Source organism: Micropterus dolomieu, linkage group LG07, assembly GCF_021292245.1.
Source record: "Micropterus dolomieu isolate WLL.071019.BEF.003 ecotype Adirondacks linkage group LG07, ASM2129224v1, whole genome shotgun sequence".
Classification (NCBI taxonomy): domain Eukaryota; kingdom Metazoa; phylum Chordata; class Actinopteri; order Centrarchiformes; family Centrarchidae; genus Micropterus; species Micropterus dolomieu.
Genome location: NC_060156.1, coordinates 23825843 through 23840916, shown reverse-complemented (window position 1 = coordinate 23840916; position 15074 = coordinate 23825843). Strand labels below are relative to the sequence as shown.

Below are 15074 nucleotides of genomic sequence, written 5' to 3'. Positions count from 1 at the left end.
GTTTGTTTTATTTTCTTTATTTCTTTTGTTTGTTAAAGTTATCAGTCCGTTAAGTTACACTGGACTAATTCAGGAACGACCAAGTTCCATTTTAAGCCTTTTTCGTCGAACCAACTTCACCGAGGTCAGACCAAGCCACGTGGTCTCGCCAGCTACAACGAAGGAAACCTGAAAACAGCTGAATTGCCAGACGGAGGAGGCGTTTTCAATCAGACACGGAGAACCCCGGAGAATCCCTAGCAAAAAGCCAGGATCGGGCAGCTAGAGTGGGACCCGTGCAACAGGCCAAAAGCAGGCTGTCGACAAGCAGCAAGACTTAACACACGTTCTGTGATCAGATGCCCATTTTAACTCTTAAAATCATAGCATTAGTTCACTTTCATTAGCTCTTCTATGCCGTATGAGTCAAATGCTTCCCACAACCGAACCTCCAGGCTCATTGTTCAGCAAATGTTTATGTTCCCTGTATCCAACCATCTTTTTATCACAGTAGTTAGAGAATAAATTCACTGTAATATAAGAGCTGCGTGTGTTGCCTATTTCTAGTTCCTGCCAAGAGAATTGACCCTTTAGATATGAGACTGACTGACTGATTTAAGATAATTGAGCGATTATTAACTAACTGATCACTAGTAATAATTGTATAATTATTCAAAACTACCTAGAGGTCCGGAGACTCTAGGATTATAACAACTTCGGTTGTGCCCTGAAACGAAGAAAATTTTGATTTTATGAATCTTCAATTATGAATTCATAATTGGGTATCAATTCTCATAAATTTATTAAAATGCATAACTAAATATTTTTAGGTCTGCTACATTAATAATGGCTGGCCTCCACAGATTCAGGTCCTTCCTTTCTGTAAAGAAGAAAATGTAATTATAACAAAAGCCAAACTAAACGTAACAACCATCAGCCAAGTTTATAATGCTCCTTCTCTGCTGATATTCAGTCTTAGATGGGTTAAATAATGTGTATGTATAATGTGTCTTCTGAAGTTTCAGTGCGCTGAGTGCTAAGGACCTCCATATTAATGAGCTGGTAGTTGACAAAAACAAGCAGAGGAGCCACACTTGTGGTGCCAATGCTCATTATTGAGAATTTACCAAACGTTTTAATACAGTATGTAAGTTGCGCCTATACTCATAGAATCCGGGTTACAGTACGTAACCCCCATTCTATTTCGTATAGGCGCAGCCCTCTAAGGCTATCGCTATTGGGTTAGAAGCGAAGCAGGATGAGTCAACGCCTCACTGGCCCATACGGTACCACCAAGCACAACTCACCTGCCCAGAGCCATAATGAGCCACCCAGTCGCCCGCTGACCACGGCGTTGGTCTCGGCGTGCATGCTAGCACGTTGGCGCGGCATGGGAGGCCGAGGGCCGACCCATGCGTAAGTCGGTAAACTGAGTGGGGGGCCCTGCAGCCGTACAGACACAGGCGGGGCCACGACAGCAACCGTATCAGCTGCGCACAAGGCCGGGCCACGTAAGCAGCGGCCGCCCCCACACACCGTCCGGTGGTAGAGGGCACACTCACAAGGAGAATCACTCAGCCAAAACACTCAGGAGGCCGCCATGCAGATGTCATCCACTGTCATCCCACCGTGCAACACCACTGAGGAGGAGACGCCTCTTGTGGATTGCGCTCTGATGCCATCCGGGGGAAATTCAACGGCAGACACGTAAGCCTGGGAGATGCCATTGCACAGCCAGTGAGACAGGCGCTGCACCGACAGGGGAAGTCCCTTGGACCACTCCTTGTAGTGCACAAACAGACGCTGCGCACGGCGCCCCATAGCAGGACAGCGCTCGCACCGGGCAGAGGAGGTGGGACGTGGCGTCCTCCAACCGACCCATGGGGGGGAGGAAAAGAACCCGAGAGGGTGATGACCCGCGACCGAAAGGAGTGCTTTTAGGCATGAACGTCAGGTTAGGGCGCAGAACAGCCAAGCTGCCGCCGCCCTGAATTTGGAGACATGACAGAGCCACAGAGAGGGCAGCCAAATCGACCGATGTCAGAGCCAGGAGCAAGGACCTTAGCCGAAAGGAATCTCAGGTCCGCCGTCTCCGAAGGCCCAAACGGGGCTTGGGTTAAGGCGTGTAAACAGTGGCAAATCCCACTGTGGGGCAACAGGCCACGTCACCGGCCTGCGCCTCCACACCCCCCTAAGGAAACGTTTCACCAGGGTGGGAGAACACAGTCCTGTCCCCAAAGCCCTCGTGACAGGATGAAATGGCGGCAGTGTAGGTTTTAACCGTACTGAACACCAGTCCATGAGCAACTGGAGGAACAAAAGCACCGCCGACAGCGGACAGGCGACCGGGTCCGTCCCCTGGTCCAGACACCAGCGTTGGAAAGCTGACCACTTAGAGAAGTATGAGGACTGAGTGGAGGCGGCCCTTGACCCCTGGATGGTGCAAACTACCTCCCGGGAAAGACCTAAGCCCACCTCTCAGCGGCCAGACCCGGAGAGGCTGGCCGAGGAGCGGGTGACTCCTGATCGCACCCCCCGCCTGAGAGAGAGCGCCCCCCCTCCAAGGGAGGTTCCACGGCTGCCCCGCCAGCAACCGCTGGAGACAGGGAAACCAGGACGCGTAGGTGTGCTCCGGGGTCACCAGAGTCACCGGCAAGGTTGAAAACTGCAGGCAATCCAGAAGGCGCGGGACCAGGCGCACCGGCGGAAAAGCATACAGCAGGTACTGCATGAAGACTTCTACTCCCAGCACCGGGATGTCCCACGGGCTCAGTGAAAACCAAACAGCGCACTGAGCGTTCTCCTTGTTGGCAAACAGATCCACCTCTGCCCTGCCGAACCGGAGCCAGATCTGGTCACCAGATTGGGATGGAGGTGCCACTCGACATGATGTCTGCCCCTCTGTTCAGCACGCCAGGGATGTATTCTGCTCTGATGGAGAGCAGGTGAGAGTGCGCCCACAGGAGCAGCCGCCTGGCCAGACCCAACAGCTGCGCCGAGCGCACCCTGCCCTGGCGGTTTATGTAGGCCACCGCGGCCCTGTAGTCGGTGCAGACCAGGGCGTCTGTGAAGAACGAGATATGGGATGTGACCCTGTCCAGGGGAACCGGGGGGTGTCGTGTGTAATGTGTGTAGCGGCGATAAGATAACACCACACGCAGGGTGGCGTGTAGTGTTATCCTGTCTGCATGAAGCATAATGACCGCTTCAAGGGCTCATTTGACACAGCCTGGCTTCTGTGAACCAAGGGGGAACCTCTGGACGCACAGAAGGACCGTGCCATTGATGCCGTGATTATGCACGAGCTTGCAGCTGGCACTGCCGGGGAAACGTGCATAATGTCAACAGCATCACACACTGCCTGGCAGATTTCTTCGGCAGAAAAATATCTGTACAAGGTGTGTATTTGTTCTGTCCACACGAAGCGAATGTCCGCTGTCGTGGGCTCATACAGTTTCTGTGGGGAGGGGTGTGTGAAGGGACCTCTGATCGTGAACAGAGTGTACTGCTTGTTGCTGTGAGCTTCAAGCTGCAGATTAGCCACATGGCTACGGCATCTGGCTCACACTGTGTGGGAAGTGTGTGCTTGGTGTGGCTGGTTCAACTGTGACAGGTTCAGACAGCATTTGTTCAACAACTTCCACAAAAAGGAGCAACAAGATTTCACACAGCTTTTTTCGACTCATAGCTTACCAGTGGTCCGCTCTGACCGCCAGCAGCAATGAAACCGGTTGCTAAATGTCATTAGCCGCAGCTAATGTGGAGCAACGTGGGCACACGGGGTCTCCCTGGTCGGCTGATCCAGGCAGACCGCATGTGAGCGTCACATTAGTATCCGTTAGCTCAACGTTAGCTCCCTGTTAGCTTACCTCACCGCGGTTTGGCTCAAATTGGTTAGCTAGCTCACAACGATGTTTATCGGTTTGATGCTCTGACTTAACGAGGCGTGAAGGCGTGACAGTTTTTTAACAAGGCATGACAGTGCGCCTTCGCAAATGTGGAGAATGACGTGTGACTTATGGAATTTCTATAGCCATACGTCACCACCCCGTTTTAACAACTAAGCAACTTTTGCAACTTTGAGCACAAAATTAAGCTATTTGGCAAACAATATTTGGCAAATAGCATTGGCATGTGGGTAATCAACATTGTAAGGAAATATATAATATGAAATATCATTGAAATGTCAAAATATAGTATTCTTTGATATACAAATGTGCCATGAAGCCAAAACTCTTTGTATCAGTTAAAAACTGTCCCAGATCTACTGTCAGTCAACAGCAAAATTTCTGGCTCCAGGCATTTTTTATGATTTCATGAACAATTTAATGAAATGCCTTATTTCCTGATTCCTTATAGGTGTAGCCTTAAAATAAGTAGACTGTACATATTGACCATAATAACGGTGATGTAATAAGTAAATGAGGTCAAATTATATTAAAAAGTCAACAATGAGAAAGCTCTGACATATGTTCCAGTTATCTGAGATCTCTACCACAAGTTATTGTAAGCATATTTTAAATTGAAATTTTCTGTGTTCCAGAATTAAATTTGCGCAGTTGTTCCATTTGAATGATAAAAAGTGTCGTGTTTTTGGAAAATCTGGCATTTTAGAAGCATTACAACTTGTTGGTTTATGAAGTTGCTGTAAATTTTTCAATGGATTCTTGACAAATTCTTGTAAACTGCACATATAATGTTCATAAATAAACACTGGCTTTTTCTTTTGTATTGAAACAGACATTCCTCTCTGACTTCATCTGGGTAGAAACTTGGATTGGTTTGACTGACGGGGAAGTGGAGGGGAGCTGGAAATGGATTGATGGAACTAAACTGACTCTAAGGTTAGGTTTAAACGTTTACAATTCCTGAATGTTAGGTGTGAGCAATATTATAATATTAAACGTACTACAGATGAAGCAGACTCAATTTAATACTTAGGCCTCTACATGACCTATACAAGCAAACAAGACCATCGGTGAGAAAATCGGCCATTTCTGGATAGTTCTAAATGCCTTCCACCAGGTCTGATTCCTCTGGAAACCAGATTAAATAATTTATGGTACGCAAACCACAAGAGCCTATGTTTACTTTTTCCCCAAATTTTCAGTTAATAGTAGTTATTCCATTAGAAGGAAGCAGGAGGAGATTTATTTTTGACGTTATATTTTGTGCTTACGCCTGATACAGGGACAGGATCAGTGAATAGGCAAAGGGATAGTGATAGAGCACAGGCATAAACACGAGTCGGTCATTGAAAAGTCGGACAGAATTGGTTTCAACTGATCCTGAATTCTTCCTAGACAGACGTGTCTATTTGATGTGTCTATTTTAAATGGCTATGTACAGTCCATGGAGGTCACAGTGAACATAAGTGTAATACAGCTGGCTCAAAACTGGAAGCAACTGGACTTGCTACAAAGCTACATCTAGCTGTTTGCTTGTTATAGAGAGCCTAAGTCACTCCCCTTCCGGTGGACCACCTCGGGACCTTATTTCGGAAAAATATTGTACGGTAGTCAATGGCAGGAGACAACAAATATTTTGATCCCGTTTGAATTGTGCCCTTAATTACACATATGATCTTTGTCAATTGAAAACATTTTAAATTAAAGGAGGTCATAGTTTGATGTAAAACGGTTGAGATATAAGACTGTGAAAATACGTAATTACAAAGACCACAAACCCAAAAGTCGCGTATGTGACGTCATAACTTTCTCTGTCAATGACTGACGCTAACGTTACTGAAGCTAACATAAAAACACTTACATGAGAGGATGATGTGATAGAAGAGCCAGGAGTTGTTGAATTAAACACATCAGGTGAGATATATTTCTGCGTGGAACACAGCTACATTATCTAGCTAGTAGCAAGAAAGCAATGAATGTTAGCTAGCTTTAACGTGCATGTTGGTGACGTATACTGTGGGAGACGAGAGATGTAGTTCATTAAGCGGTTTCACACAAAACGACATGTAACTTTACTGTTTTACAACAAAATGCGACTTTCTTGACTTGCAAAATTATATTTTAAATTGACCAACGTCATATGTGTAATTCAGGGTTCAATTCTAACGGGATAAAAAGATAAGTTGTGTCTCGCCATTAACAACCGTACATATTTTTTCCAAAATAAGGTCCCATGAGCCGGAAGCGGAAGTGAGTAACTTAGGCTCTCTATTATGAAGACATAACATTACTTTAGCTTTCATAACAAAATTACTAACATTATTACTAAGCAACCAAATCTGTTAGGTGTAGGTTTCCATGTCACCTGGGTGTTTAAACGGAACTTAAAAGAGACCTATTATGCTTTTCCACATTTTATGACTTACCAAAAATGTTGCAATGTTGGATATTCATGTTAAACATGGCCAAAGCTTCAAAAAATGAGGTTAAAGTATTTAAAAGAAATACCTGTGAGCAAAAACCTCAGATTTCCTCCTGTTCTGAACGCTCTGTTTTGAGCTGCTTTTTCTACCAAGAGCTCCGTTCTAAGTAATACTGAGCCAGAAGGAGCTGGTGTTCCATAACTGGGCATAGCAATGGCCCAGCAACGGCTCAGTCTGCCTGTTCTGCCCAGCAAGAACAAACGCCTGGTAACATGCTTCAGGACTTTGGCAATCAGAAGACAGTGGGCTTTGAGAGGGGGGGCCTTAAACACACCCCCAGCATGCAGCTTGTATCACACAGAGGCTGAAATGAAGCCCTACATGAACAGTCAGTATAAGAAAAAAAAAAAAAAAAGAACTGTGAAGCCATCCTGCAAACTATGGAGGACCGATCCTGACACAGTCAGAAATAAATACATAAATAAATAAATGCTCAATAAATAAATAAGCATCCAATTAAATACACAAAAAAATAAAGTAAATAAATAAATGTAGGTAGTAATTAAATTATACAAGGAGACATAAATGTATATATTTTAATTAGTGTCTTTACTTATTCACCTTTGTAATAATTACCTTATGTATTTATTCTCCGTTATAATCTTCAACTTTATTTATTAACTTTTATTTATTTATTTACTGAAGGAAGCTATCTGACTGTGTGAGGAGCAAGCTCGTTGATGTGTGCAGGCAGAGTAGGCCTAGAGCTCTCCTGTCTGACTGGTCCACCAATAGGAGAGAAGTTGACCCCTTGAGACACAGCCCCTCCTCATTTGCATAATGAGGCAGATATGCATACAGAAATGTAAAAAGGACAGGCAGAAATAAATACCATGGGTGAAAATAAATAAGGTAAAAAAAATACAAAGGAAGAATAAAACAGACAAAAATATTAAAACACACACATAAATAAATACATAAAAAAAAAAAAGTAATTAATAAATAAAGTTGAAGATTATAACGGATAATAAATAAATAAGGTAATTATTACAAAGGTGAATAAAGCACTAATTAAAATATATACATTTATGTCTCCTTGTATAATTTAATTACTACCTACATTTATTTATTTACTTTATTTTTTTGTGTATTTAATTGGATGCTTATTTATTTATTGAGCATTTATTTATTTCTGTATTTATTTCAGAATGTGTCAGGATCGGTCCTCCATAGAAAACAGCTTTAAAAAAAATTAAAAATAGTAAATAGAGAAGGGTCCTCTATCCTAAGGCCCAGTTCTGTGAACCAATAAGCTTTGAGCTTGAGTAGTAGGGTTCCATTGTATGAAGGCTACGTAAACTTTAAAGAGGCTCTATGTAGTTTTTCAATAAAATGACTTATTAATAAATCACTTTTTAACTGCCTTATTGTCAATGGCCTTTAACCTCTATTAGAAATGAACCCCACGCCTGTTTTCTCTGTTGCTTACAACAGCCACTATTCTGCTTTAATGTGACCCTCAAAATATACAATACTGCAACAAAACCGATCACAACACGGTGGAAGAGCCGTCCACTACAGTAACGTTACTTACTGTGGTCTAACTGTTACAAAGTGTGGCAACAATCTCATTTATAATATTTAGTCTAGCTCACCGTTTGGGTATCATTCAATACATGTAAGTTAGCTGTGCTCACATTGCTGAGCCTCTGGTGAAAGACAAACAAATGGTAATGTTAGTTACTGAAAAGCAGACAGGCAAGTTAAAGCCAATGTATCATGTTGGCTAAATGCAGTAAATGTAGTGTTATCATGTAACGAGCATGGATTACTTCAACCTGATAAAAAATATACAGTAACGTTGCAGAGGGAGTTTACCTGAGTTTCCACCATGTTGAGCGACGCTGTCTCCTGTTGAGTCTGTATATAACTGCTGCTTTATTTTATGGGAAGATTGTGCCAAAATTGTGGCTTGCTGCGCTGTCTGAGGCAGGAATGTTACAGAGCCAAAAATGGGGTTTGAAATCTGCCTCTGAGCCAGGAACATTGTAGTAGTAACAGAGCAGCTAGAGGAACAAGTCTGTGTGAAAAGCCACTGCCACATTTATTGCGGGATCTCTGTATGAAAGCGGTTGTGTTTCGGATTATGCTCGCTCATGAGTTTGAGCCGAGCACGCTTAAGAGCACACACCTGGTTGCAATGTTAAAACCACACCTCTAGTGGCAGCTGATAACTACACATTACCCCTTTAACTTATTTCACCATAGCAATCCACCAAAATATGTTTGTGAACTCATTTGAGGAGAGAAATAAGATCTTCACTCATATTAGATCTACAACGCCTAATTTAAAAGTTTGTTTGCACTACTGCACTGCCAGCTGGCACTGCTAGCGTATTAGCTTACTACTATTATTTCCCATAGAGGTTAGTGAGTTAACTAACATTAGCTTGCACAGGGATGGACTGGAATACAGCCCGGGACTTTGAGACGGAGAGGCCTTTTATGCGAGTGCCCTTTTGGGGGTGGGCATAAATATTTTTTGCAGTTATTTTAATACGTATCAGTGTTTTTGTTGTATGTTGAATCAGATTATGCTGAAGACCTTCAAGAAACTTCAGGATGACACCTGCCTCTTCAGTTTGTATAAGCAAAGCAGGTCTGCACTGAACAACACCAGGTCAGGCAAGCCTGAGTTAGTCAGAGGGCTAAAATAATTAAATATACTCAAAAATGACAATGCATTCCCATAAAATACAGCTGTGTATGTGTGTGCATAAAAATCAAATCCATCATCTTTAGTAGGCCTCTCCCGGCTCAGCTTCCTCTGTGCTGGACCCTCTGTACTGATTGTACAGTTACATATGCATGAGAAGAAAATCAGTAATAAATATGACTTACAATAATCCATTCTCTAATTCGTAAATCACACTGCCCTGTACCTGTCACTGTTTTGTCTGGTTCCATTTACCTTCTCCTCCTCCTGCTGCTCCTCCTGTCTCTTCTCTCCCTCCTCATCAACATGACTGGGGTCATCATCACCCTGTCCCTGTGCATCACCTCCACAGCTAATATATATACATAAAGATATACAGAGATTCCTCGGTTAATTTGGCACATTTAGCTGCCTCTTATGCCAACATTTTTTCTTCTTAATTCTTATTTTTTACGTCTCTGTTGAGCCTATCACACAACCCAGAGCTGACTTCAGCCCCGACAAAACGTTTGGAGATTAAATAAAATTAAAACAAAAGTGTAGGTCAGTCCAGGGGGCCTTAAAACCTGCATAAGAGGAGCCTGAGGAGGGAGGTCTGAGAAGGGAAGTCTGAGGTGCTCCAGTTGAATCCTTTTTTCAGTCCAACTGGAGCACCTCAGACTTCCTTTTGGTCCAAATAAAACTAATTGACCTAATATTCAATAGAGTGTATTTGCTACACTTCTGATTTGCATCTTATGATTGTCTTGACCTATTAGGTATTGGGAGGCAGCGCAGCCTGATAATGGTGGTGGAGATCCAAAGTGGGGTGAGGAGGACTGTGCCCAAATCAAACCTGGCAAGAAAACTCAAGAAAACTGGAACGATCTGTCATGTTCTACTTTTCTGCGATGGATCTGTGAGAAAGAGGCTTAGCATTGGTGTAAAAGCATATGTACATGCTTTTACAAAATAAGCTATGATTTTACAAAAAGCCTTTGGGATTGAGTGTCCTTTTATGTTTGTGTGTGTGAAAGAGAGAGTAGTGTATTATTACAGTTCATTCTCATCAGAGTTCATCATCCTTGAAGAACATATTTCTGTGTAAACTTCTCTGCAGCAGGCTGAGGATCCTCTTGTTCATCATTCTCCGCCAAGAAATTCAAGACTCAAAGTTTCTGCCAGGCATCCAAAAGTGCATTATTTACAGTATCAATATGATCTCCTGCTCTTCTTAGTTGGTGCTTATGATCTTTAATGACGATGACTGACTATGAAGTTTGCTTCTGCTCTGCACTTTAAAAGATATTTCTGTAAGATGATCACCCCTTATGGTAGAAGAACTTCATAAACGTATTGTTACATTTAAGTGTCCAACAGTTCAAGTTTGGAAGAACTTACATTTCTTTCTTATGTAACCTCACCAACTTGCTGATGTTCCAAAAATTTTATTAGTGCTTCATCTAAAGATTTCAGGATAGCATGAGACTATTTCTTATGGCATCAGTCTAGTTTAAAAGCTTAGTTTGAAAGCTATACAATGATAGCATATTAAAATAAATCACACAGCAGATACAGTAGGCTACATCATGTTCAGTGTTGGGGGTAACGCGTTACTGTCATGCTGTGTGCCTGCCTGCCTTGTGTAGTTCTCAGTTTTGTTATTTCAGTCTTTTCTCTATCTGTTATGTAGTCTGTTATAGTTTATCTGGTTATTATCCGTCAGCTGATGTCTTTGGTGTGTGGTGTATTTTCCTGATCTCAGTTCTGTTCCAGTTTCGTGTATTAGTTTCCGTACCATCATGCCTGAGTTCTGTCTGATTGTTAGATGTCAATTTATGTTCTCTGACGGTTTCATTAATTAAGCTGATTTTGATCATTCTGCTTTGGTCTCTGTGTAGCATTTATTATTATTATTCATCTGCATCTTTAAGTTACTTAGTATCTGTCTTGTCTCGTATCTTAGTTCCTAGTTCGATGTCTTAGTTCTTAGTCCTGTACATTAGTTCATCTGTGTTCTTCTGTTGGTTGTTATCTTGCCCCATGTCTGCCTGTCAAGTACCGTCTGTTGCCCCAGTTATCTCTCTGACTGCCTGTGTCTCCTCAGCCTCATGTCCGTCACCTGTGTGTCTCCTCCCAGCTCGTTAGTCCGTGTGTATATATACCTGGTGTTTCTGTTTAGTCTTTGTTGGGTCATTGCAGTGTGTTGTCCTGTTTAGCCTGCTGTTGCGCTTGTCTTGTCACCCTGTTTCTTTGGATTTCTCTTTGGATTACCTTGTTTTTGGACTCTGTTAATCAGCCACTCTGCCAGTAAGTGTGCTTGCCTTTTGTTTGTTGGTTTAATAAACCTTTTGAGCGTTACCTGCTTTGTTCTGAGTCCTGCACAAACCCTGACAGTTACAAAGTAATGCGTTACTGTAATCGGATTACTTTTGTCTGCAATGCAGTAATGTAAAGCATTACTGTTTAACTTCAGTAATCAAATTACAGTTACTAATTACAAAGTCATCTGATTACTTCCGAACTGGTTGAACTTGAACTATGCGCATAATGGGAGGAGCGGAAAATAAATCAAACGTTCCTTTTTGCGTAACACTTTTTCCGACTCACTTTTAGCGCCAGTTCATGAGGACGCAGAAATAGCAGAGCTACCGAAGGCGTCTTTTGAGGGGTGGAGGTGTTGCTTCATATTGTTATTGAAAGGACAGGGATACCTTCTAGTGCGCCTGTGGGGAGGCTCTATAGCCTGGGCGGTCTTGTCTGACTCCGAGGAGGAACAGGTTGTCTGACAAACAATTTGAGAGACTCCTGCCCATGAGGTATTTGATAAGCATGTCCAGTAAGCGGGGAAAAAAATCTACTTTAAAGCCATAGTTTGGTTAGTGAGCTACAGTTTTTTTTTTTTTTTTTTGTCTGGGTCAATTCAAAGTACATTTCATATGCCATGTTTTTCCTCTGAAGTCTCAGCATCATCTGATATTTTGATGAGGGCCAGTGTCTTATTTTCAACAAATTAATATTTGCATTGGTTGGAAGGACAACATATTTTAAGTTATGTTGTATTGTAATGAAATTCATTATTTAAAAACTAAATGTTTCCAATGAAAAGTCCAATTAAAGTTCTAAGCATTATAGTAATGTGCATCTCAGAAGATGATGTGCAGTAATCTTATCCCCATCTGACAGAACACTTCAGCAGAGACTTGTTTTACCTTCACTCAAGAAATACTAACCAAACCAGATATGCCACAAGGTGACACTGTGCAAGTGGTTTGCACTTGTATAGCGCCTTTCTAGTCTTTCTGACCACTTAAAGTACTTTTACACTACTTCACATTCTACATGAATTCAGAGGCAGAAACACATATTCACAAAGAGCAATTTAGGGTTCAGTATCTTACCCAAGGATACATCATGCAGACTGGGCTGGGGATCGAGCCACCAACCTTCCTATACGTGCACAACCACGCTACACTTTGAGCCACAGCTGCCACTTACCCAAGAACTGGCTATTTATTCCTAAATAGCTAAAAACAACTTACAGTTTATACCACATGTAGCCTATGTGCCTAACAAGCATGTCTTGTTGCCTTGCAAATAATGGCTGTTGTCTGTCAGAAGAAAAGGTGTTGTAGTGCCATAACCCCTCTTGAGGGGGAGACAGTGGTAGAGGAAGTATTCAAATCCTACTAATGACACATTATAAAGATACTTGGTAAATCGAATTAATAGTTTTTATGTTACTTAAGTTTGCAAGGTAAATCAGAAATAAAAGTACTCCATGCAGAAAATGGCCCCTGTGAGGCTCTGTACTATAAGACATTTATTTTATTGTATGTATTGTTGTAGTAAATAAAGCTAATTTTAACTATTGGGCTGCAAATAATGATCATTTTCATTATAAATTAATCTGCTGATTATTTATTGATTGTTTGGTTTGTAGAAATTCAGAAAATAACAGAAACCAAATTATTGGGTGTAAGGCAACAGTACTGAAAGTGCAGCAAAGTTATGAGTAATATAATTTTTATGTGCTGGGATTGAGCGCATCCTCACCTTTGGAATGACTGTATGGTATGGAAACACCTCAGCATGAGACATGAAACTGCTGGACAAAGTGGCACCACGTCACAAATCATAGACCCTCCCCTGCTGAATCTACACCATTAGACTACAGACACTATTCTCCATGACTTCTCTCACCCTGCTAACCATCTTTTAACTTTATCCCTTTTAAAAAACTGAAAAGCATTAGAACCAGTGCAGCCAGGTTCTGCAACAGCACCTTCCCAGAAGCTGTTCCAGCCCTTAACTCCTAAATCATCAATGTGCTGTTATAATTCATGTCTGTAAGACCTTGTAAGGGCATGTACTCAATACTGATAGCATCTACATGGCATTAGAATTATTACTTAAGTTGTGTTTATTTTCTAAGGTGAGCCTTGTATTTGGGATTTGTGTGTGATAATAATGTTGCTTTAAGGGAGTAGCGGGAGTTTGTCATACAAGTTACTTTTAACAGCTCTGAAACTTGTGACTTCCTGAAAAGGTAAAGCATTGAGAAATTGAAACCAGATCATTTTCATGTGCTGCAGTCTGCACTGCAGAGCGGACCCTTTAGGAAACTGTTGGCCACCTTATGAGCGATGGACGAAATCTACGCCAATGTTGAACATGACAAACCTGTTGCCCCAAGACCTTCACCAAATCAGAGAGGTAAGAATGTCCAGTCAGACAGAGGGTGAAAGACTGAGCTTGCACAGATTTATATCATCATCTCTTGTATCATTGACTGTATTCACTGGTCTTCTCCGTGTTCAGGTCCCAGTAGCTCAGAGAGAAGATTTCATGGAGCTGTTGTTCTCTGTCTGGGGCTGCTGAGTGTTATGCAGCTGGCTGGGCTCATCGGCCTCGCTGTCCACTGTGAGTTTGAATCACTTTCAGTAACCAGAGTAACAATTTTAGGACCATTATTCTGTTCATGTTTTATTAAGATGTCTATTTTATTTTGCCGTCCTGTCTTTATGCTCTTATTTTCTCCTTCATGTTTATTCATTAGTTGGTTTTGGGCTTCTTTTCTGGCATTTCCTAATTTTCTTGTCTGTTTGTTTGTTTGAAACTAAAAGGACCTTTTTACAATTACATTTATAAAAAGTTTCAACACATTCAAAACATATAGATATAGATATAGATATAGATATAGTGCCACTCAAAATTAAATGTGTTAATAATGGGCCTAAACTAGTTGACAAAATTTGAATGTTTTCTAATAATTTTTACTGGTAGCTCAACACTGACAAAGTTTTACAATATTCAACATTTTCCAATTTCATCATGTAATATAAAATCAGTTAGTTAGAATAATGTAAAACTCCCCAAAAAGAAGACACAGCTTCATAAGTTAATAATAAACACTTAAGTATTCATAAGTGTCCAGAGAATGACTGTATTGCAGCTTAAAAAACCTTTTTGTTGTAGGCTAGCTCTCCAGCTCACAGAGTAGCTGCAGATTTCTATGAAGTGCAATAGTGCTTAAACCAAATAATAACACAAATCAGAATATGAAAAAACTGTTATTATAACAATACTTACTCAAGGATTAATTTACTTTGATAGAGAAATTTTGAATTAAATAACATTTTATCGCAATGAAAGTAAATATAAAAACAATGAGCCCATTGAGCTACCAGTAAATATTAATATATCTGAATGAAACTTCTCACAGTTACTATGCATCATAAAGGGAACCGAATGAGGGGGTGGGTCCTGGAAAATGTTGCTAAAAAAAATTGGCCATTACATTGAGTTGCACCCTAATATATAATTTTACCAGGAAGGTAAATATTTATTTTCAAGAAGCAAAACAGCAACGCTATGCAAGTAGAGTTCTGAATAAACACCAACACCAAGCAAGCTTTCCTTCTTCTACATGTATTTACATCACCTCTACATTAAAAGGGCGGGATACAAGAATTATGAAAAACAAATGATCACTTGTTTTACTCCCAGTTTGCTAAACGCAGCCATGGTAACAGATGTTTTGCCACTCAGAAGGGGAAGTGACATTAA

The 15074-nt window shown here is 41.4% G+C and overlaps 1 protein-coding gene across 1 annotated transcript in view; it reads left to right on the top strand.

The window, feature by feature from the left end:
• The window catches only part of LOC123974112 (C-type lectin domain family 4 member E-like), a 19436-nt gene extending 9423 nt beyond the window's left edge, over nt 1-10013 (top strand). The window contains exons 5-6 of the mRNA XM_046054549.1: nt 4720-4823; nt 9785-10013. Of these exons, the coding sequence (XP_045910505.1) occupies nt 4720-4823; nt 9785-9941 (261 nt within the window). The 3' untranslated portion in view covers nt 9942-10013. The remainder of the gene's footprint in view (nt 1-4719; nt 4824-9784) is intronic.
• Nucleotides 10014-15074: the final 5061 nt, after the last annotated feature.